The sequence below is a fragment of the Typopeltis vanoorti genome, chromosome 11, assembly GCF_054136105.1.
Source record: "Typopeltis vanoorti isolate ZY-2024b chromosome 11, IOZ_Tvanoo_1.0, whole genome shotgun sequence".
In the NCBI taxonomy this organism is placed as follows: domain Eukaryota; kingdom Metazoa; phylum Arthropoda; class Arachnida; order Uropygi; family Thelyphonidae; genus Typopeltis; species Typopeltis vanoorti.
In genome coordinates, this window is record NC_143559.1 from 36,721,785 (window position 1) to 36,740,715 (window position 18,931).

At 35.3% G+C, this 18,931-nt stretch overlaps 1 protein-coding gene across 4 annotated transcripts in view; it reads left to right on the plus strand.

Moving 5' to 3' along the window:
- Positions 1 to 18,931, plus strand: part of shtd (anaphase promoting complex subunit 1) — an 844,012-nt gene that overhangs the window by 411,336 nt on the left and 413,745 nt on the right. For all 4 annotated transcript variants that reach the window (XM_090401046.1, XM_090401047.1, XM_090401049.1 and 1 more), the window contains 2 exons: positions 9,980 to 10,057; positions 16,512 to 16,601. In XM_090401046.1, the coding sequence (XP_090257172.1) occupies positions 9,980 to 10,057; positions 16,512 to 16,601 (168 nt within the window). The remainder of the gene's footprint in view (positions 1 to 9,979; positions 10,058 to 16,511; positions 16,602 to 18,931) is intronic.

Here is an 18,931-nt window from a genome sequence, read left to right on the forward strand (position 1 = left end):
TATGAGCAACTCGTAGTAAAGGTGGAGTGAGCTCCAAATCATTTTCCTTAATATTTTCCATAATGTAAAGCACATCTCCTAGAGGACATGTATGATAAATAAGCCTTTGGCTCTCTATTTCAATAATACATGATGGTTTATTTATTTTCAGTTACAATCTAGAAATTATTGAACAAAGAATAAAAAAAACAAAAAACAACTAAACCATACTATACTGACATCGGAGGTTGCAGTATGTCTCTCAGATACAATTTGCTGTCAAATAACACAAACCTTTACATGACATGTGTTAAACTAAACTGACAGCAAAAAACAGTCCAAAATATCACTCAATAACATATGAATGCACAGCTACTCATAACCTCCAAGCTATACACTGAATTTTGTAAGAATATTTATATTAAACATTTTGCATGTACAGTATCTGTCAGATCAGCTGCGAGCTCTGCAGGGTTAAAGGCACGTTAATCAAAACACTTGCCGCGTACATCAAGGGATTGCCGCAGTTAATTTCGCCGTGTTAATCAAATCCTGCATTAAGCAAGGGATACCTGTACAATTAAGGAACACATGAATGGTGAATATTAGTTAATATAACTTCCCAAAATTGAGACGGTTTTAGGCAATCACTTTTGTTCATGTTTGAGTTGTGAATATGTGCTTCACAGCTTTCTTTGTAGAGTCTTTCTAGAAGAAAGTAACTTTTGTGTAACATTTTGGTTAAGTTCCACTGAATCCTGTGTTTTATAGATAAAGCTTGGCTTGCTAAACTGGATTTGTTGGGTTCTTTAAGAGAAATGTGTTTTTGATGTTCTTCAAGACAAATTTGTGTAGATTGACCAGTTTGTCCATAAGCCACAAGAGCAGGGGATTGTGTAAACTCTAGGATAAGATAGAGGAAGATATTTGTTGTTTGGTGAGATAAGGAATGCATTAAGTATGCAAACAAACTGGATGGAAACCGACTTGGTATTAATATTTTATGATGAATTATTTTGTTTATAGATGAAGAACATATTATTCCGTACTAAGAATACGTCCATAATCTACAGAAACTAAATATAGAAACTAAAACTAATAAAACTACTTTAGACAACGCATTTCACTCACCAGATTAGTTACCTTATATTATTGCGTATAATGCGAAAAATTTATGGTCTAAAGTTAGGGGTTCGCATTATATGCGGATCTTAAAAAATGTAACATCTTATTAGACTTGCACACACAATATTTTCTACCTAATGCCTATGCAACCAAATCTACTTGACCCACTCGCATTTGGCGACCGAGCGTGCATCGTATCTACGCATAAAACCAGTAATGTAATATCCTCCCCCTTGGCAGGATATTAGCACAGTTATATCGGTTTAACCATAGTTCATTTTAAATATTATTCGTTAAACAAACCTAGCCTGAAAATGAGCCAACAGAAATGTAAACGTTCATCTTTTGAAGCACGATTTAAATTGTGTGTCGTGCAATTTTCAGAAGAACATAATAACAGTGTTGTTATGAGAGAATTTGGTGTAGCAGAGAGTAATATTAGACTTTGGCGTAAGCAAAAAGACAGTCTTGAAAAAATCCCCAAAACGAAACGTGCCCGTAGTGGAGATGTAGCATCCTTTCCAGAACTCAAAGAAGAGCTAAATGAACGGATTTTGACACAGTGACAAGATGGCATTATAGTAACAAGAAATGCAATTCATTTTCAAGCTCTACAACTCAAGAATGGTAAATTCAAGGACACACCAGGTATTTCATCTTTTCTTGCTTTGCCTGGGTGGTGCAACAGATTTACGGAACGCAAAGCATTAACATTATGACACCGAACAAAAATTGTGCAGAAGTTACCAAAGCAGCTTGAAGAAAAAGTTCAGTCCTTCCTTGAATTTATCATAAAATTACGGAAGTGTCATGGATATAAACTTTCCCAAATTGGCAATATGGATGAGACGCCCATGTACTTTGATATGCCTTGGAATCGAACAGTAAACTCAGTTGATGAAAAGGATGTCTTCATAAAAACAACGGGACATGAAAAAACGCATTTTACTGTCGTTCTAGCATGCATGGCAGACGGAACCAAATTAAAGCCGACAGTGATATTTAAAAGGAAGACAATTCCGAAGCATATGAAATTTCCACGAGGTGTCATTGTTTGCGCCAATCAGAAAGGCTGGATGGATGAAGTATATATATCAAGTATGTATATAAGATCAAGTATATATATGACATAACAAGCTGCTTGAACATACATCCAGGCAGCTTGTTACGTCAACAAAGCATGCTAGTCTGGGATATGTTGCAGGCGCATTTAACGGAGGCAAGCAAAGCGAAAGCACGTGAGCTATGTACAGACCTAGCAGTCATACCGGATGGTCTAACTTCTGTTTTGCAGCCGCTTGATTAAGCCGTTTCAAGACCACTTATGTGGGGGGGGGGCTTAAGGGTCAAAGCTGTATAACTGAGAGGAGACCTCCACATAGCCTTTAAAGGAATGCGGAGAACCGACCAGAGCTTCTGACCTAATGTCCAAACTTTCTCGTGGTGCACCCTGTTGGGTACCTACTTGGATACTGAACGAACGAGGATAGGCTGGCAATTTGGGATTTAGCCCACCAAATTGTATTCTTATTGGTTAAACCAAAATTTCAAATGATGGTACAACATGACAGATTTTCATACCAGCTGGGGCATCGCCCAGTTAAACAAGACCACCATTGTTTTTGCCAGGGAACCAGGGCAAACAGTGAAAAGTCAGCTACTGGAACAAATCCTAAAATGCATCCCGACTCAACATCACAAGAGTTAAAGATCGGTACTATCAACATTAGAAGCTTGAATGGCAAAGAAATGGAGCTAGCTGAGGAATTAGATAAGTACCAGATTGACATAATAGGGGTGACTGAAACAAAAAAGAACCAAAACTGGTGAGATATTTCTGAGCAATAAATACAAAATGTTATATTCAGGCAATGACAATCAAGGAAAAGAAGGAGTTGCCATAGTATTCAACACAAAATAAAGGCTAATCTTCTTGAATGGCAGTCAGTCTCAAGTAGAGTAATGTGGGCAAATATGAGAATGGGGAACTGGACAATGAGACATGTGTGTCTGTGGTCCCACAGAAGGTTCTACTAAGGTAGAAGTGGAGGAATTTTTTGATGCTTTAGAAAATGCAACTGACACAATGAAAAAGGAAAAGTTAGTCCTTGTTGGGGATCTAAAGAGCAGAGTGGGAAATGATTGTGAGACATACTAAAATATTTTGGGAAAATTTGGAGAAAAGAGCAAAGCTAATAATAATGGCAAATATCTGTTGGATTTCTGCTCAGGACATGGACTGGTTATTACTAACACCATGTTCCAACATAAAAATGTGCACAAATTCACATGGAGAGAAGAGGCTAGGAATAAGAAAAGTCTCATTGACTATGTTATTGTTGATAGTGATGTTTTCTCCCTGGTGCAGGACACCAGAGTGTACAGAGGATTTGAAATTGGAAGTGATCACTATCTAGTCTTGAGCAAGATAAAATTGAATTTCATATTGAAACGAATAACACGTAAGAAAGTTTTAAAGCAAATAAAAGTTGAGCAGCTCTCAGATGTGAACTGTAGACTAAAATACACAAAGATTATTGAAGAAAAAATGAAAGAGTTTGAGAACAGGAATCAAACCTTGGAGATTTAGTGGCAAACTCTGAAGGAAACATTGATTGATTCTGCCAGAGAGGCATGTGGTGAGGTTGTGTGCAAGGATAAAAAAATCAGAACTCCCTGGTGGACACAGGAAGTTAAAGAGGCAGTGAAGGAAAAGAAGAAAGCATATCAAAGTTCCTGGCAAATAAGTCAGCTTTTACTCTTACAGAATACAGAGACAAATGTAAGAAAGCTAAACAGTGTGTAAAACTAGCTAAACAAAAGTCATGGGAGGACTTTGGCAAGAATATAGAAAATAAATATCAAGAAGGTGGCAAAATATTCTGGAGGTTGTTGAAGAAGCTTAGGAATGGAGGAAAGAGTGCTGTAAAAGGAGTTAGAGATGATAAAGGTGACATGAAAACAGGAGAAAAAGGTATCCTTGAAGTATGGAGTAATTAGTTCAAAAAATTGCTAAATGAAACAAGCAGTAATGACAGCACAGTGGTAAAAAACACTGACCAGGCATGCAGTTAGGAATATATATCCATACTTGAATTAAAAAAAGCCACCAAAGGCTTGAAATGTGGAAAGGCAGCAGGAGTAGATGATATTCGACCAGAAATGCTGAAGTATGGTGGTATAAGAGTCTTACAGTGGCTGCACTGCATAGTTCAGAAAGCCTGGACAGAGGGACGAATTCCTGATGATTGGAGTAGAGCTCTCATAGTACCCATATATAAAAAGGGAAATAAAACTGAATGTGAGAATTACAGAGGTATTTCCCTACTGAGTGTTCCTGGGAAGATCTATGCAAGTATACTTGAGAAACGGTTGAGAAGAATTGTGGAAGAAAAGTTTGGTGAAGAACAAGCTGGATTCAGGCCAAATAGAGGCTGCCAGGATCAGATCTTCACTTTACGACAAATAGTCAAGAAAGCATGGGAATATTACAAAGATCTGTATTTAAGTTTTGTCGATTTGGAAAAGGCATATGACAAGGTGCCATGAGAGAAGCTATTCAATATGCTGCAGTTATATGGTGTCAGTGGGGCATTATATCAAGCAATACTTAGTCTTTATTTGAGTTGTAAGTCAGCAGTTAGAATTGAAGGAATTACAGGAAGATGGTTTAATGTTAAATCTGGTGTGAGACAAGGATGTACATTATCCACTCTGTTATTCATTATCTATATGGATCACATTATGAAGGAAAGTGGTATTAAACGTGATATCAAAATTGGAGATGTTAATGTCAGCCCTTTGCTTTATGTGGACGATGTTAGAGTTCTAAATATCCGCTACAAGTCTGCAAGATTCTCTGACTAAATTGAATAACTGTTGTAATAGATATGGTATGAAGGTCAGCAATAAAAAGACAAAGACAATGAAAATAGGCAGAATCATTGAAAATGTCAACTGTGTTGTGAATGGAGAACCTGTGGAATAAGTAAAACATTTCAGCTACTTAGGCATGATTTTTACTGAAGATGGTCAATTAAATATGGAAATAGACAACAGAATCAACAAAGCTGGTATGGTAGGAAGTCAATTGAATAAATTCATATGGAATAAGAGAGAAATCAGTCGGAACACTAAATTAGCTGTGTACAAGACAGTGTTCAAACCAGTTTTAACTTATTGATCTGAGAGCTGGGTCAGAAGTAAAACACTTGACCAAAGACTAGAGACCACAGATATGAGAGTCCTGAGAAAGATTATAGGCATGAACAGATGGCATCAATGGCAATATCATATTAAAAACGAGGATATTAGGAAAGAACTTGACATTGTCAGCATCCAGGAATGCGTTAGCAGAGCTAATCTCAGGTGGTATGGTCACTTAAACAGAATGGGTGAGGAAAGATTAGCAAAACAAGTGTTCTCTGCCGGGTTGGCAGGAAAACGATCCAGAGGAAGACCAAGATATAGGTGGATTGATATGGTACAAAGTGCCTTAGACGATAGAAATATAAGCTCTGATAATGTTGGAGTCTTGACAAGTAACAGACTGATTTGGAGGAAAATTGTAGATAGGAAGTTAGTAATGATGTAAATTTTTCATGTAGTACTATCATATCCTGTACACCTCCTTGTGGGTACATGGCAGGAATTTGATGATGATGATGAAGACCACTTTCATGAAAAATGGAGAGAATGGATGTCATCTGGTTTGGTGAAGGTGACAAAGGGTAGGAATTTTCAGAAGTCTGAGATCACCCTAGTCACCAGCTGGGTTAAAGACGTATGGGATTCGATACCATCTGAAATGGATTCAACGCTCATTTCTTAAATGTGGATTAAGTTATTTAATGCATGGATCTGAAGATGACGTCATATACGAAAGCGAGGATGACACACAACAAAATGGAGAGCATGGTGACGATGACGACAACTGCTACACTGATGATGCAATGCCTACAGATGAATTTATAAATCAAATGTTTGATGACTCATAAGATGAAGAATTTAAAGGATTTTGACATTTTGTTTTGAAATAAATATTTCTTTCGTTAATTTGTATTATTATTTATAATGTTATGGAACAAGATTAACAAATCGCATTATATGTGGACATGGCATCTTAGGGCTAGTTTCCAAACGAAATTTCTAGTGCGCATTATACGTGAAAATATACGGTAATTCAAATCAAACATTTGCACATGGTCTCTGTTCGGAGCAATCATGATTCCTGCCATTATGAACTGACTGTAGACAGACTTACTTCCAGCAAAGCCATCTCTATATTAGAAGCTACTAAAACCAATCAGAGAAATTTGACAAGCTGTTCTTCATCATCAAATTCCTGATAGGTACCCTAAAGGTGTAGAGAATAATTATGATAGTGCAACATGAAAAACTTGCACCATTTCTAACTTCCGATCAACAATTTTCCTCCAAATTAATCTGTTGTCTGTCAAGATTCCAGTATTATCAGTTCTTATATTTCTGTCTTTTATGGCACTTTTTACTTTATCAATCCATCTATGTCTTGGACTTTCTCTATGTCTTTTCCCTGCCAATCTGGCAAAGAACACTTGTTTTGCTAATCTTTCCTTTCCCATTCTGTTTCACTGACCATAACACTTATGATTAGCTCTACTAACACATTCCTGAATGCTAACAGTAGCCAGTTCTTTTCTAATATCTTCATTTTTAATGTGATACTGCCATTGATGCACCTGTTCACTCCACACACAACTTTCATACCAGAGGACTCCTGTTTCTGATAAAGGGTTTTATTTCTAATCCAGCTCTGAGATCCATAAGTTAAAATTGGTTTTAACACTGTCTTGTACACAGTTAATTTAGTGTTTTGACTAATTTCTTTATTTCTATAAATTTATTCAGCTAACATCCTACCATTTTAGCATTACTAATTCTGTTGTCAATTTCAATATTTAATTTACTATATTCACTAAAAATTATGCCTAAATAGCGAAATGTTGTACTTGATCTATAGGTGCCCCATTGAGGATACAGTTGATGCCTTCAATATTTTTGCCTATTTTCATTGTATTTGTCTTTTTATCGCTGATTTTCATACCAAATTTATTTCAACAGTTATTCAATTTAGTCAGTGAATCTTGCAGGCTTGTAGTAGATTTATTCGGGAGTATAACATCATATGCATAAAATAAAGAGTTAAAGATTAACATCACCAATTTTGATAGCAGATTTAACACGACTTTCCTTCATAATGTTATCCATATAGATAATGAACAACAGCGAAGATAACGTCGCACACCTGATTTTACCTCAAACCATCTTCCTCTACCTCCTTCAACTATTTACTGCCTAAATAGAGACTATATTGATGCTTGATACGATGTCCTGTTTACACCATATAACTGTAGCATTTTGAAGATCTTTCCTCTTGCCACCTTGTCATATGCCTTTTCCATATCACCAAATCTTAAATACAAATCCTTGTTATATTCCTAAGATTTCTCAACTATTTGTCTTAAACTGAAAATGTGAAAATCTGTTCCTGAGAACCTCTATTTTCCCTGAATCCAGTTTGTTCTTCACCAAGCTTACTTTCCACAATTTTTCTTAGCTGTTTCTTAAGTATACTTGCATAAATCTTACCAGAAACACCCATTAGGGAAATAACTTTGTAATTCTCACATTGAATTTTAATTTCCTTTTTATTGATTGTTTCTATGAGAGCTCTGTTCCAATTATCTGGAATTCTACCCTTTGATCAAGCCTTTTGAATTATGCAATGCAGCCACTGTAAACCTTTTATACCATTTAGCATTTCTGGCAGAATTTCATCTACTCCAACTGCCTTTCCACATTTTAGGTTTTTGATGACTTTTTCTACTTCAAGTATTCATATGTATTCTTGACTGCATTCCTGTTTGGAGTTTTCTACTATCATGCTGATACTGCTTGTTTCATTTACCACTCTTTCAAAGTAATTACTCCAGACATCTAGAATATCTTTATCTTCAGTTTTCATGTCACCTTTATCATCTCTGATTCTTTTTACAGTACTCTTTCCTCCATTTCTAAGCTTTTCAATAGCCTCCTGATATTTATTTGCTATGTACTTACCAATGTTTTCTCATGACTTTTGTGTAGCTAGTTTTATACAGTGCTTTGCTTGCCAGGAACTTTTGATATACTTCTTTCTTTAACTTCTTGAGTTCTGATTTTTCTGTCCCTACAGACAACCCCACTACATGCCTCTCTGGCTGAATCAATTGGTGTTTTCTTCAGGATTTGCCCTTCAATCTCCAAGGTTTGGTTCTTGTTTTCAAATTCTTTCATTTTTTGTTCAATGATGTTTGTGTATTTGAGTCTACAGTTCACCTTTGAAAGCTGCTCAACCTTGATTCATTTTAAAACTTTCTTGCATACTCTTCTTTTCAATATGAAATTCAATTTTATCCTGCTCAAAACTGAATAGTGTTCACTTCCTGTTTCAAATTCTCTGTATATTCTTGTGTCCTGAACTATTGGGAAAACATCACTATCAACTATAACATCATCATCATCATCATCAAATTCCTGCCATGTACCCTCAAGGGGTGTACAGGATATGACAGTACTACATGAAAAAATTACATCATTACTAACTTCCTATCTACAATTTTCCTCCAAATCAGTCTGTTACTTGTCAAGACTCCAACATTATCAGATCTTATATTTCTATCGTCTAAGGCACTTTGTACCATATCAATCCATCTATATCTTGGTCTTCCTCTGGGTCGTTTTGCTGCCAACCTGGCAGAGAACACTTGTTTTGCTAATCTTTCCTCTCCCATTCTATTTAAGTGACCATACCATCTGAGATTAGCTCTGCTAACGCATTCCTGGACGCTGACAATGTCGAGTTCTTTCCTAATATCCTCATTTTTAATATGATATTGCCATTGATGCCATCTGTTCATGCCTCTAATCTTTCTCAGGACTCTCATATCTGCGGTCTCTAGTCTTTGGTCAACTATAACATAGTCAATGAAACTTTTCTTATTTCTTGCATCTTCTCTCCATGTGAATTTGTATGCAATTTTATGTTGGAATGCAGTGTTAGTAATCCATGTTCTGAACAGAAATCCAGCAGGCATTTATCATTATTATTAGCTTTGCTCCTTTCTTGAAATTTTCTGAAACATTTCTATATGTCTGGTAGTCATTTCCTACTCTGCTGTTTAGATCTTCAACAAGGGCCAACTTTTACTTTTACATTTTATCAGCTGCCTTCTCTAATGCCTCAAAAAATTCCTCCATTTCTTTCTTGGTAAAATCTCCTGTGGGACCATAAGTATCATTGTACGGTTTCTCATTCTGATATTTGCCGACATCAGTCTATTTGATATTGTCTGGAATTCAAGAAGATTATCCTCATATTTAGTTTTGAATACTATAGCTACTTGCTCTTTTCTCTGATTATTATTGCCTAAATATAACATTTTGCATATGTCGCTTAAAAAGATCCCTTCTGATTTTGTCTTCTTTGTTTCAGTCATGTCTGTTCTCAATCATGTACTTATCCATTTCTTCTGCGATTTCCATTTCTTTTCCATTGATGCTTCTTATGTTGAAAGTATCAATCTTGAACTCTGTTGTGTTGGGATGTGTTTTTATATTTCAGGTGTTATAGTTGCAGTGTGCTATTTTTTAACTTCTGAATTTTTTTTACATACATTGTTATTTATTCTACTTGTAGCTTTGAATGAACAAATAATGTGCATAGATTACACTGTAAATGGTGTTTATAATTACTTGCTCTCTCTCTCTCTCTTTCTCTGTGTGTATGCTTTACATTTTAGTATCAGTTCTCTCAAAATTAATTTTTAGTTATTATGATAAATCTTTGATGTAGCGATCATGAATTTATTGAAGAACAGGAAAGGCATTTATATACACTCTGTATTCGAACTATGGCCCTTCCAGTTGGAAGGTAAGTTAATTTTCTTAATTTTTTTTCAGAATATTTACAATTACTTAAAAAAAAAAGCTCTGCACTTCACAAAATAGTAACCGGAGTTAAATTCCTTTATAGGCATGATGATTAATATTTCACTTAGTAACTATCTATTATAGTATAAACGATCCGAGACTCATTAATGACTTCTCAGTATTTCTTTCATTTTAATTTTCAAAGTTCTTGACATACTGAAAGTTGCTATTAGACACACATATAATTTTATATTTATATAAAATTATATATGTATGTAATATAAAATTAATTATTTTATATAAAATAATAAAAGTTTGACATATTTTGAACATAGACTAACAGACTATTTTTAGTGTTGTCAGTGGCATGATAACAGCAGATTTTTTTTAATAAAAATGCTCTGAGCTTCGATTATTTTACATTAAAAAAATTAATGTAAGATAATCAGATATCTCTATATAGCAGATATCCTATGAGGTTATGTCCATAGAAACTCTCCAGTAAATTTTTATAAGTTTTAAGTTTTTTTCTACATTTGGCTATAAAATATGGATGGATCCATGAAATCGACCAATACACTATCTCACTTATTGCATTTCCATATTGCATTTCATCCAGTGTATCCTCTATTTGATTCCTAAGCCTTGCTTCTAAAATATGGCATATAATTTTCCTGGAATGCTTAAAAGCGAAATTCCTCTATGGTTTTCACATTTGTGGTTGTCTCCTTTCTTAAATATAGGGATTATTATAACTACTTCCCAGTCTTTGGGAATAATCTTCTTTTTCCATACAATATTGAATAGGTGTAATAGAAATTTTATGGCTTTCGTTCCTAAATTCTTTACCATTTCTGATGTTATTTGGTCATGGCCTGCTGATTTGCCCAGTTTTATTTTATTTATTGCTGCTAACAGTTCATTTGCACGAATTTCTTCACTCTGATCTTCTATTTTGTTTGTGTGTCTTGCCCTTAGGGTTCTATTTTTTCCATGTCTTGCATCTTGCAATAATTCTTGAAAGTACTGTTTCCATCTTTCCATGATGTCTTTGGAATTTGTGAGTAACTTTCCATCCTTATTTTTGATAAACTTTATGGGGCATTCTTTCTCTGACCTCATTCTTCTTAAAACATTATAGAAGAGTTTTTGGTTTCCTTTAAAATTTTGTTCTATAGTATGTCCGAAGTCTTCCCAGCATTTTCTTTTCTCTTCTTTCACTAAGGCTTTAACTTTATTTCTTTGGTTGTTGTATAGTTCTCTATCAACCTGCAGCTTTGATGTTATATATCTCTTCCATAATTGCTTTTTCTTTTTAATTTCTTCAGTCCACCAGGGTGTTTTATGTTTCGTCTGTTTATTATTTAATGATACACCACAAATTTCTTTGCTTGTTTCTAGAAAAAGTGTTTTGAACATGTACCATAGTCTTCATATATCTTGGTCTTCATATATCTCTTTTTCTACTTCTGGCTGTTTCTTCTTTCTTCAGTTTGTAGTTCTTTATCTTAACATTTATTTCCTTGCTACTTTTTCTACATTTTTCAACTTTTATTTTATGGATTGTTTCCAATACTAATAAGTAGTGGTCACTGCCTATTTCATGACCTCTGTAGACATGCATTTTTTGTATACTTCCAGTAGTACAATCTGCTCATGATGGCATAGTCGATTATAGATTTTTCGTTTCTATTGGGCTCTTCCCTGGTAAACTTATGGATTTCTTTATGCTTGAACATAGTATTCACTATTACTAAATTATTTGTAAGGCAAAGATTTATTATTCTTTCTCCATTATTATTCCGGGTTATTTCTCCTTGTGTTCCCAACACTTGTTTCCTTTCTTCATCTACTTGATTCCCTACCTGGCCATTAAGGTCTCCTAGTAGTATGAGATGCCCTTGAACTTCTTCAATTGTTTTTTTGTAAGAGTTCGAAGAATTCATCTTTAATTTCTTTATTAGCATTATCGTTTGGGCCATATGCAACAATTACAGTGAAGATTTGGTTGTCTGATTTAAAATCTATAGTGATTGTCAACAACCTTTCGTTTATTAGTTGCCATTTAGTAATATATTCTTTGAGATCTGGTTTAATTATGCGAGCTACCCCCTTGTTTTCCTCATTCTCTTGGGTTTACCCCTGAATAGAAAAGTATATACCCATCTTTCATTTTCTGGCAACCTTGACCTTTCTTTTTTGTTTCTGTGACTGCTAGCAGATCCAATCTTGATTTTTTAAATTCATCTATTAATTCGTTTTCTTTTCCATGTAGACTTTTAACGTTCCATGTTCCGTATCTCATGTACCTTTTTCCTCACTTTGTTGTTAACCATTTAGGCAGTTCGGCTATCTCTTTGTTATTTCTTTTAATGGGTGAAATTTTAAGGTATGCAGGGGATTAGCCTTCAGCACCCGAGTCTGGTGGTGTGGCTGCCACCTTCGAGGCCCCCAGACCGGCCTATGAGGGAAGTGCTATCCTGTTGGTCTGTGGGAGGTATTTTATTTCCCTCCTACCCTTCATAGTAAACTATGATGCGCATTCCCCAATCTGCCACCAGGGGACACGCTGGATGGGGGGTTACAGGTATCCCCACACGGGTTGTCTGGAGCATAGTTAATTTAATTTTATAAAGAAATGTTTTTTGTTTTTTTTGTGGGGGGGGGGGGAACATACTTATTGAAAATGTTTATCAATTTTTAATGTTTATTTTTTTATGAAGACATTTATTCATAAAATTTAATTCAGCATATGCTTCAACCAAATCCTGCTTTTGCACATCCCTACAATATTTGACCATAAATACTCAGGTCGGAGGTATAAAACTTCCAATGGTGGCTATAATGTATAATTCAGAAGGCATGGCCAGAAGATTGAATTCTGCATGATTGAAGTAGAGCTCTCATAGTACCCATATGTAAGAAAGGGAAATAAAACTGAATGTGAAAATCACAGAAGCATTTTTCTACTGATTCTTCCAGATAAAATTTACATAATCATACTTTTCAAGAAGGGAAGAAAAATTGTGGAAAAAAACTCGGAGAAGAACAAGTTGGGTAAAGGCAAAATATGAGTTGTCAAGATGAGATTTTCACTTTACAAAATGAAGTTCAGAAATCATGGAAACACGATGAGCATCTGTACTTAAGTTGTGTAGATCTAGAAAATTCATATAACAAGTTGCCTTTGTTATATGTGTAAATGTAATATTATACAGGACAATACATAGTCTATATTTAAGTTGTAAGTCACCACTTACAATCGAAAGAGGTACAGGAAAATGGTTTAATAAATGGTTAAAATCATGAGATAATGGTGCACAGTGTCTACATTGTTATTCGTTATCTATATGGTTCACGGTATGAAAGAAAGTGGTATTAAACCTAACATAAGAATCAATATATAATAAACTTTATGCAGTAATGTGTACCTAAATAAATCCAATGCAAGTCTCCAGGATTCTTTAATTAAACTGAATAACAGCTGCAACAAATTTTGTTGTATGAAAATCAGCCATAAAAAGATCGGAACTATGAAAATAGGCAGGAACATAAAGCTGGTACTGCATTTTCAATGGAGAAACCTATAGAACAGGTAAAATATTTCAGCTATTTAGGCACAATTTTTAGTGAAGATAGCAAACTAAATGTGGAATTAAACAAGAATAAGCAAAGCTGGCATGGAACGAATTGAATAAATTTATGTGAAATGAAAGAGAAATTATACAAGATGCTGTTCAAACTGGTTTTTACCTATTGGTGTGAGATTTGATTTAGAAATAAAGCAGTTGATCAAAAATTAGAGACCGAAGATATAAGAATTCTGAGAAAAATCAGGACAGAGAGAGAGAAAAACAGAATAAGTGGCTTCATTGGCAGAATCATCTTAAAAAATGAGGATGTTAGGAAGAAAGGAACATGATATAGTTAGGCGTCAGGAATATGGAACGATATTCAGGAATGAGTAGAAATAATCTAAAGTGTAAAGTGACAGAATGGAAGAAGAACAATTTGCAAAACAAGTGTTTTCCATGAGGGCATGAAAACAACCCAGAGGATGACACAATTTAGGGGGATTGATGTAGTCAGAAGTGATGTCAAAGACAGAAATTCACAATTCAACATTTGATCTGACAAGTGATAGACTAATTTGGAGAAAAATTGTTGATAGGAGATTAGAAAAATACAAATATAATCATGTAGAACTATCATAGTATTTTGTACACCCTAGATAATGTCAAGAAATTGACGATGATGATTTCAGGTAAATGGCATTTCAGATACATATTGCCATTCAGGAATGGAAATTGAGAGTGGTCTGAAAAGTTCTTTCCCTTGACCATGGACTGGAACAATATTGGCAAGATTTTTTTTTTTTTTCCCGAAGTTGGTGCATCCATGTGAAATTGCAAGTCATTCTATCAAGTAGTTTGTTTTATACAGCTGTCTGAAGCAAAAGTGTTGTCTGTATCAATTGAAATGGATAAAATTGAGTATCGTACAGTTACAAAATTCTTTGTAAAAGAAGGTTTAACGCCAAAAGAAATTCATTTGAAGTTCATAAGAGTTTATGGGCACTCTTCTCCTTCATTTTTGACAATTAAGAAATGGACTGAATAGTTTAAACATAGCCATACCAGCCTTGAAGATGATCCACGTGAAGGATGCCCAAAAAGTGTAACAACACCAGAAATCATTGAGCAAGTGCATGATTTGGTATTGGATGACTGGTGAGTCAAAGCACATGAAATTGCTGAGACTATAGGCATTTCAAAAGAATTTGTAGGATATATTTTGCATTAAGAATTGTAAACGAAAAAGCTTTGCGCAAGATGAGTGCCATGCTTGCTCACAGTAGATTAAAAATGCGCTTGCATGAAAATCTCTGAACAGTGCTTAGATTATGTTAACAAGAATAAAACTGATGTTGTGCATCGATTTATTACTATGGATGAGATTTGGATTCACCATTACACACCAGAATCCAAACTGCAGTCAAAACAATGGACAGAAGCCAGTTGTTCAGCCCCAAAGAATAAAGTCGGTTCCATCAGCAGGAAAGGTCATGGCATTGGTGTTGAGATGCTAAAGGCATTTTGTTTATCAATTATCTTGAAAAGGGTAAAACAATAACCGGGGAATATTATTCCGATCTTTTAACCAGACTAGATGAAAAAATTAGTGAGAAAAGACCCGGTTTGCAGAAGAAATAAATTATCTTTCATCAGGACAATGCACCTGCATACAAAGGTGTTTTGGCAATGGTAAAATTAAGGGATCTGCACTATGAATTGTTGGAACATCCACCCTATTCTCCACCAGATTTTGCTCGATTTGACTTCTATCTCTTCCCAAAACTAAAACTCTTCCTCACAGGTAAGCGTTTTTCTTCGAATCAAGAGGTGATTGCAGCTGTAGAGGGGTATTTTGCAGATCTTACTGAGAACCACTACAGGCACTGGATAATGGTGCTGAAGCATTGCTGGAAGGAATGTATTTTGAAATTATAGATTCATTTTTTTGTTGTTAGGCCAAGAACCTTGCAGACCACCCTTGTATATATCTAAAAAATTATTGAGAATAAACAAAAATTGCAAATTGAAATTGTAACATTAAAGAAAACTAATGTGTGTGTACACACACACACACACACACACACACACACACACACACACACACACACACACACACACACACACACACACACACACACACACACACACACACACACACACACACACACACACACGTATATATATGGCATGACAAATGCACACTCACCTGTATGAGTAGATTTTGCCAGCGAGCAGTTGAAGACTGGACAAAATAGAATTTTTCTGTTGATGGTGTTTCAGTGGGTGTGACAAGTTTTCCATCTTGGAGAGTTCGGCTTTTCATCTTGAAAAATAAGCAAATTAGTTAGAACATGCTCAGATGAAAGAGATAATAGTACACTGGCTTCACAGACTTAGTTGATTCATCTGTCATTTGAAATAACCCCAATCTTATCCTTCCAAATTTTGCAACCTGTGAACTTGATTTCATTGCACTGGTACCTAGGTACTATTGGATATGGAATAATTATATGAGTTGGCATAATTATGTACTGTAATCTTTTTCACAGATTGTTGATTAACCTGTCTACCGGCCGTGGTGGATGAAATAGTGAAACTAAGTTGCACTTCTTATCCATGTTATTCAATAGGTGTTACAGAATCATATCCAGGTTTTGCTGGACGTCTATAGACGTCATGGCCGGTTGGGGTGTTAAAGGTAACCCAAGTTACTAGGCTATCATATACAGTTACTATTTAAACGTTTACGATATTTCACTTTTTTAAAATTATATAATTAGTTTAAAGCTGAGTGCAAAACTAAATATAAATATGCCCTTAATTGTTATATTGTTCGGTAAATTCTGACAGTTTTGTTTAAATTTTGATTTTGTTTAACAGAGGAATGTTTACATTAAGAACTTGTAGGCCTGTTGTTACAGAGACGCTTCCAATTCCAAAACTGTGCCTTACAGGAAGATCACCTACAAGGTATTATAGATTTTTTTTTTTTTTTTGGTTATTTTTCTATAGTATAGCATAGCATAAGCATAATTTTTCTTAACACAAATATGAGAGATATGTTAAGGGTTTGTGACAGCTTTAGAATCAGAATTATGTATGTTTTAACTGATTTCAGATGTGTTTTCATTGAGTTCACTTACTTGAACTTAACATTTGTTATGTGATATATACAGTTTTAAACATAATAGCATATTATGTTTAAAAGTAGGTACTTTGAAAGTTGCATTTATGTATTTAGTTGTATTTATTGAGAAAGAGATTTTAGTTGCATGTATTATGATAACTATTCTGTGCAAACATTTGATTGAATGAATGCACCCCCCCCCCCCTAACGTAATAGTTTGTGAGGTCAAAGATCAGTTTTATTATTACACTAACTGGCAGCAGATACTGATTTGGTCACTCCAGACTTTATATGTTACAGGAATTCTTGTTCATGACCCTGTACCAAGATTTTCTTGAAGCTTTAACTGTCATCTTTCAGCTCTTAAGGTGGCTGAAGTAATGCCCATCCTCTGTAACTATTATTTTTCAGGAAATAACAACATATACTAAAATATTAATTACAATACCTTCCCATATTTGGACAATGTTTATATTACCCATCATCAGGGATCACAAAAACAGTGATATGTGCATGCAGATGCTGGGCAAATTAGGCTGAAGAAAGGCAAGTAAAGATCATGCCTGGAGTCTTAAATGGCTTTGTGGGCTAGATTGGGTCTTGGCCAGCAGGCCGAAGATCCGAGAATGAGTGTTTGCACTCATGCACCCAAATTTGTTGAGGTTTGGAAAGTTTTAAGGACTGAAGCAGATTCAAGGAATAGCCCCTCATATTTGTGTTTGCTGCAGCGTAATAGAGTGGCCTTCTTCAAGCATATTCTGTAGTGGATGTCCAAAGCAATGTCAGAAAGTCCTGAGTAGCTGTAATGGTGGAACTGGATGTCGTCCTTGTGCTAAGAAATTCTGATACAGGCTGTCCTGCCTGTTTGGCCATAGTAGTAGAGTTTGTAACTGCAAGGGGAACTTGGTAGGTATAGGTAATGTGGTTGGTGTCTGGTGAAACAGATAAAGAATGCCAATTTTTCATGTGGTTCTAAGGTTGCATTTCCTTTAGATTTTTGTCAATTTTTCTTAAGTGCCCCAGATTTATGGAATGGTGATAGATCTTGAGTAATCTCTGCTCTGAAAAGGGGAGAGGAGGGGAATTACAGTTATAGTTTTTATTTAAGTTAAGGGATATTACATCCCATATTGTTTCTTAGCCGAATCGCCGAACTATATAAAGTTCGGCGATTCCAAGCATAAGCAAATACCTGGATAGTGCAGCACCTGACCCATTTGGTAGTGCAAGCTGAGGCAACTCATAGTAAGGGTGGAGCAAGCTCTGATATCACTATTCTTGGTATTTACCCATAATGTGAACTTAGCTCCTAGGAACTGTATTACTGTTCTACATTATGAGAGAAGTCACTACCCAGACCGGTTTCAACCTTCATTGAGGTCTCATCAGCGAGTAGGTAGACCTTGTTAATACCAAGTTTGTGGTGAACAGAACTTACATCCCTTCTATGAGAATTGCCAATAAGGTGTCCTAATAAATTACTAATTATATGAAGAGCCAAAGGCTTCAATTCGGCGACATTAACTTATTTAAGTTAAGGGGTATTACATCCCATATTGTTTCTTAGCTGAATAAGAAACTCAAAGAGTTTCATGCCAAATATAGAAACTATATAAAGTTCGGCGATTCCAAGCGTAAGCAAATACATGGATAGTGCAGCATCTGACCCATTTGGTAGTGCAAGCTAAGGCAACTCATAGTAAGGGTGGAGCAAGCTCCGATCCTTATTTAAGTTAATCGGAGCTTGCTCCGATTAACTTAAATAGGTTCATGTCGCCGAATTGAAGCCTTTGGCTCTTCATATAATTAGTAATTTATTAGGACACCTTCTTGGCAATTCTCATAGAAGCGGTGTAAGTTCTGTTCGCTACAAACTTAGTATTAACTAGGTCTACCTACTCACTGATGAGACCTGAATGAAGGTTGAAACCGGTCTGGGTAGTGACTTCTCTCATAATGTAGAACAGTAATACAGCTCCTAGGAGCTAAGTTCACATTATGGGTAAATACCAAAAATAGTGATCGGAGCTTGCTCCACCCTTACTATGAGTTGCTTCAGCTTGCACTATCAAATGAGTCAGGTGCTGCACTATCCAGGTTATTTGCTTACGCTTGGAATTGCCGAACTTTATATAGTTTCTATTCGGAATGAAAGTCTTTGAGTTTCTTATTC